General features: G+C 48.8%; 1 protein-coding gene across 1 annotated transcript; it reads left to right on the forward strand.

Annotated features, from left to right (window-relative positions):
• Nucleotides 1-2,363: 2,363 nt before the first annotated feature.
• On the forward strand, nt 2,364-5,304 carry RHEBL1 (RHEB like 1). Its single transcript, XM_007107504.2, has 8 exons — nt 2,364-2,511; nt 3,125-3,196; nt 3,528-3,595; nt 3,872-3,954; nt 4,044-4,100; nt 4,302-4,349; nt 4,609-4,690; nt 4,849-5,304. Exons 1-8 carry the CDS (start codon nt 2,460-2,462, stop codon nt 4,936-4,938), a joined length of 552 nt encoding a protein of 183 aa, XP_007107566.1. The 5' UTR covers nt 2,364-2,459; the 3' UTR covers nt 4,939-5,304.
• Nucleotides 5,305-5,643: the final 339 nt, after the last annotated feature.

The following is a 5,643-nucleotide window of genomic DNA, read 5'->3' on the forward strand; positions in this document are numbered from 1 at the left end:
GGCACGTGGGCCCAGTAGTTGTGGCTCATGGGCTCTAGAGCACAGGCTCAGTAGTTGTGGTGCCCGGGCTTAGTTGCTCCATGGCATGTGGGATCTTCCTGGACCAGGGTTCCAACCTGTGTCCCCTGCGTTGGCAGGCGGATTCTCAACCACTGCACCACCAGGGAAGCCCCAATCTGGACATTTTAAAGTATGAGATGGTTCTATAGTTTTATAAAGCCTGTCCTCTAATCCAGTCTAACTCCTACACACCCACCTCATCAGGGCCTTCCAAAAGAAACAATTTTGTGTGCTACCTGTATGACTCTCAGTTTCCACAGCTGAAAGAGAACAGTGATAATAGCTACCCATTACTCAAGGCTAGGCACAAATGTTACCTCCTCAGCTTCCTAGGATATCATATAAAAAAAGAGGAGTAACACCCCAGGTTACTCTCTAGCCCACTAATGTCTTGTTTATTTTTTCTCATTGCAGTTATTACTTTTTTTCTTTCTTTCTCTCTCTCTTTCACTGCGCCGGGTCTTAGTTGCAGCACACAGGATCTTCATTGCGGCACGCGGGGTCTTTTTTAGTTGTGGCATGCGGGATCTAGTTCCCTGACCAGGGATCAAACTGGGGCCCCCTGCATTGGGAGCATGGAGTCTTAACCACTGGACCACCAGGGAGGTCCCTGCAGTTATTACTTTTTAACTGTAACTCATTTATTGTTTGCTTGTAGATTGTTGGTCTTCTCCCCCAAAATACTTGCTCCTTGTAAGCAAAGACCTTGTCCCTGTTATTCATGGCTCTATTTTAAGCACCTGGAAGGGTGCCTGGGACATGGTGGTTGTGCAATAAATATTTGTTGATGAATGAATAATGCCAATTAACAACCTCAGGCCGTGGAGAATATTAAATGAGATGACAATGAAATGCACCTGGCACAAAGTAGCACTCTAAATCTAGGTTTCTTTCCTCCTTATCCTCCCTCACCTCCTGTATCCAATCCTTCAGCAAGCAAGCCAGCTTAACCTCAGCCTCAAAACATACACTGAATTCTCAGCTTCGTTCATCTCTACCACTCTAGTCAAGCCACCCTCACCTCTCACCTGGACTACAAGTAACAGTCTCCTAGCTGATCTTCCTGCTTGCTACACTTGCTCCTGTTTCTCTCAAACCCCAATCCATTCTCTACAGCCAGGGAGATCTTTTAGAAACACAATTCAGATCATGTCATGACCCAACTTACTTAGTAACATAATCAACAGCTTTCTAGGTACTTAGAATTAGTCCAGACTACTCTACATGGCCTGGCCCCTGCCATCCTCTTAGATTTCATCTGCTTTAGGCTAACTGGCTTTCTCTCTCTCTCTCTCTCTCTCTCTCTTTTCTGGATTTTAACAAATTTATTTCCACCCTAGCGCCATAGCACTGATGGATTCTTCTGCCTGAATCTTTTGCTAGCTGGCTCCTTACTGTCATTCAGACTTCAGATTAAATGGGGCTTCTTTTGAAAGGAAGTGTCACTGATCTAAACTGGTTATTTCTTATCACACTGCTCTATATAGCACTTAATGTTATCTAATACTTGCTTGTTTAAGTTTGTTTCTTCCCAGCTAGGTTTTAAGCTTTGTGAGTTCAGAGACCTTATCTGTCATGTTCTTCGCTCTATCTTCAAAGATAGAGAAATGCCTAAAACATATAGTATACACTTAATAAATATTTGTTGAATAAATAAAACACTGTGATAATGATGACAGCTAAACCTCAGAGGACTTGGCCACAAATTCTAACAATTTTCCCAGGAATAAGATTTGCAGTTCCGAAGTTAAATCCTGGAAGACTGTGGAAACCCGACAATAAAAGATCTGGGGCTGAAGTCTCGGGGAATCGGAGGGAATATATTGCAACTTTGGCCTTTTTTTTCCCTACCCAAGGACGCCGGAGACCTTGCAAAAGGGAGACCCAGAATCTTTTGACCAGAAATTCCATCCCAGCCACAACGGATATTATCCATCCATGATTCTTTGCAGCCGCTTTTACTAGGTTGCAAAGGCGCAAACACCTCTAGGACCCCGGGCTCCTTTCTGTTTCTTTATGAATGAACCGGGTCTAGTCTGCGCACGCGCAACTCCTGGTTCTCCCGCTCCACGTGAGGCCCGCCCTTTGCTTCTGCCAACGGCCCCGCCCCTATCCTTTCTAGTGGACCAATGGCGAGCGGCCTGGGAGGCGGAGCCGTGAGCGGCGCGGCAGTGTAGTTCGCCGGTCGCCCGGCTCCCTCGCCTTAGTCTTGCTGTGTTGTGATCACGTGGCCAGCTCCGGGCGCGGCGCTTGTTTTGGTTTCCCTCTATCTTGCCCCTGGCAGCTTCAGGGTGAGCGGCTTTCCTGTGCGGGTTGCTACACTTGCCTGCACTCGACTTTCTCTTCTTGGGGCTCTCTCAGCCCCAAGTTCTGCAAGCCCCTCGGGGCCGGCTCCTGCCATGCCGTTAGTTCGCTACAGGAAGGTGGTCATCCTCGGATACCGCTCCGTAGGTGAGTCTCGGTCGTGGGGAGAGCACGGATGCACCGCGGCTTTTTGGCCAGAGGAGGCGCACTGCCGCGGGTACGCGACCCAGGGAGGAATGGTGGCATCCTTAGAACAAGCTTGTAGAGCGAGGATTGAAAGGTTGGAGTTGGAAAGGCTGGGGTGGTGGTAGTGTGGAAGGCTGCAGGAAGCTGGAGCATGTAAGAGTTAACGTGGGCTTTACTACTAGATCACCGCGGTGGTCCTCAGCGTTACTCTGGGGGGTGGAGGTGGGGTCAGGATTTGATGGCGGGGGCGCGGTCTGGGTGGGGCAAGTCTCAGGTGTCCGGTGCAGGACTGACTGGGTCCTAAGGAATCCCGGATCTTCCCAGGGGTGGGGTGGGGTGGGGAAAGGCGGCGAGAAAGGCTTCCTGCGGCGCTACTGTATGCATCCGGTGGCCAAGGTGCAGAGACCCAGGGCGAAAAGAGGGTGAAGGTAGCCTAAGGGAAAGCATTGCATGGGGCATTCCCAGGCTAGGATGCTAATTTGGGGTCCCCTTTAGTCCAGGGCCACAGCCCGAAAGAACAGAGGCTGTGAATATGGATGGGTGATTTGGATAAAATTACCTCTGCTTCCCACAGGGAAGACATCTTTAGCACATCAGTTTGTGGAGGGCGAGTTCCTGGAAGGCTATGATCCTACTGTGGAGAATAGTGAGTAGACTTCTCCCCTAGGGATTGGGTAGGGAAGGCTTGGGTGCCCCATCCAAGTCCATAGTTTGGGATTTTCCTGGTGCCAGAGGGATGATTTAATTAGACATTAAATCTAATCTCCTCTAGCAATCCTGTTCTGAGTGGAGCTAGAGTGTGGATTTTCCAAGATATTGAGTCCAGGATGGTGTATATGTAGACAATAAGAAGCTTAACGTTGTCTCTCCAGTTTCCTAGAGAGCTCTCTAGACCTGGCCCATCTATGTCAATATATAGGGGCACAGATTGCTAGTCCTACAAGGCACCTCACAGTCAAGTTTTCTTTTCTTTTCAGCTTACAGCAAGATAGTGACTCTTGGCAAAGATGAGTTTCACCTACACCTGGTGGACACAGCAGGGCAGGTACCAGTTTGGGGTAGGGTATCTAAATGTGGCAGTTCAGTCCTGGGAGATGAAGTCTGGTAGCCTCTGAGGCTCATCTGTAAAGTAGGATTAAAAGAAAAGCATTTTAGCAGCATTTCAGTGTGCAGCGCTGATTGGAGCTACTCTGTTAATACTTGTTGAACAGAAGTGACTGGAGTAGGGAGTGCCACAGGGAGGGTCCCCAGGATACAGCCCACCAACCTTGGCCATCTGAGTGCTGTGGATCTAGGTATTGATGTTTCTATTTCTTGTCAGGATGAGTACAGCATTCTGCCCTATTCATTCATCATTGGGGTCCATGGTTATGTGCTTGTGTATTCTGTCACCTCTCTGCATAGGTAAGTGACCAAGGTTGTGAGTGGGGGACTTGGGAGGATCTGAGGGCTGTCCCAGAATAAAGTTATAGATTCATTTCTTGTGTTTAAAGTTTCCAAGTCATTGAGAGTCTGTACCAAAAGCTACATGAAGGCCACGGGAAAACCCGGTATGTGGCTCTGGGGGATAAAGACATAGTGTGGACCCGAGGGGAGAGGGAGGACAGAGGGGACTATTGATCCAAATTAAGGAGAAAGTCAGGACATAGATCCTGTCTGGTTTGATGGGGAGTTGTCCAGCTCTGATGTGAAGGAGGTTGGGGTCCATGGGGAACAGAGGGGATCCTGTAGTAACTGCTGTTTCCTCCCAGGCTGCCAGTGGTGCTGGTGGGGAACAAGGCAGATCTCTCTCCAGACAGGTATGGAAATCTCTGTAGCTTAAGGCGAAGGAAAGTGAGCTGGACTAGGAATGAGCCAGGCTCTTGTCGTGGCTCTGCCACTGATTTGAACCAGTCATTTTACCTCTTCATTTCTATTTTGAAGGGTAAGACAAAACAACCCTGTTTCAAAAACTATCATTTCATATTTCAAGCCTCAGTCCTAGGCTCCTGTAAAGATTTTGCAGAGAACATGGGGCCATTGCTGTCCTTCATTTTAATGTCCCAAATTTGCTTCTAGGGAGGTCCAGGCTGTTGAGGGGAAGAAGCTGGCAGAGTCCTGGGGTGCAACATTTATGGAGTCTTCTGCTCGAGATAAGCAGGTGCTGGGCCTGAAGATTAGGAAGGTGGTGGCGGTAGCAGTGTTATGGCACTGCTTGGTGGTGGGGATGGTGGGGGAATGGGGTATTCACCTCAGAGTTGGGTGGTATTGGCAGTGAACTAAACAATTTTTTTTGCCCTGAATCCTTATCCCTTGCAGCTGACTCAAGGCATCTTCACCAAAGTCATCCAGGAGATTGCTCGGGTAGAGAATTCATATGGGCAAGAGCGCCGCTGCCATCTCATGTGAGCCCTTGAGCATGGGGTAGCTGCCTTGATTCTGCCCCTGGCACTTGCCAGGCTCCAGTGGGGGCTTGGGGGGGCAGGCCCTCAGGACTTCACGGGTTTGTTTGGTTGCCAGCTGTGTCCCTGGCCCTCTGGGCACACAGTGTGGTACCCTCATGTTTGCACACTTACCTGGGCTCCAGTGGCCTGGTTGTCGATGTTTACAAAGAGGCAAGGATGTCTCATGGGCACTGTCCTCTAGCTCTGTTTTTGCTAAATAAATGAATTGTTATAACCTATGGAGTTGGGATATGAGTCCTGGGCATTGTTTATTCAGGACCTATGTAGGTTTTGGGTGTTGGCTGGGTGAGGGGAGCTGGGGACTCCTGAAGTGGAGCTGGCTCCCTGGAGTGACAATGTATATATGCAAATAAACTGATTAATCTTTTTGTAGTTGACTTCTCTGTATCTGGGGAGAGCTCAGGGCCAATATCTCCTTTTCTAAGGAGTGATGACTATGGCCTTTGGTAGAGAATCAGGGTTACCTCTTTCCTCCTACCTTGTTCCTATTCCTTACTCCTCACTCATTCAGGACCATTACCCTAAGACTTACTACTTATCTTTCCCACCTTTCTTTTGGACGCTTCTCCTGCACAGGTAACCTATTGACTGCCACTCCCATCCAAATTTGTAGGCTCTCACAATCCCCTTAACTACAGAAACACCACCC

The sequence above is a fragment of the Physeter macrocephalus genome, chromosome 6 (genome assembly GCF_002837175.3).
Source record: "Physeter macrocephalus isolate SW-GA chromosome 6, ASM283717v5, whole genome shotgun sequence".
NCBI lineage: Eukaryota > Metazoa > Chordata > Mammalia > Artiodactyla > Physeteridae > Physeter > Physeter macrocephalus.

Bases quoted from the DNA above. Each gene is read 5' to 3' on its own strand.
- RHEBL1 (XM_007107504.2), top strand. From the start codon at position 2,460: ATGCCGTTAGTTCGCTACAGGAAGGTGGTCATCCTCGGATACCGCTCC. The intron at 3,197-3,527 runs GTGAGTAGACTT...TTTTCTTTTCAG, and splicing joins TGATCCTACTGTGGAGAATA to CTTACAGCAAGATAGTGACT. The intron at 3,596-3,871 runs GTACCAGTTTGG...ATTTCTTGTCAG, and splicing joins TGGTGGACACAGCAGGGCAG to GATGAGTACAGCATTCTGCC.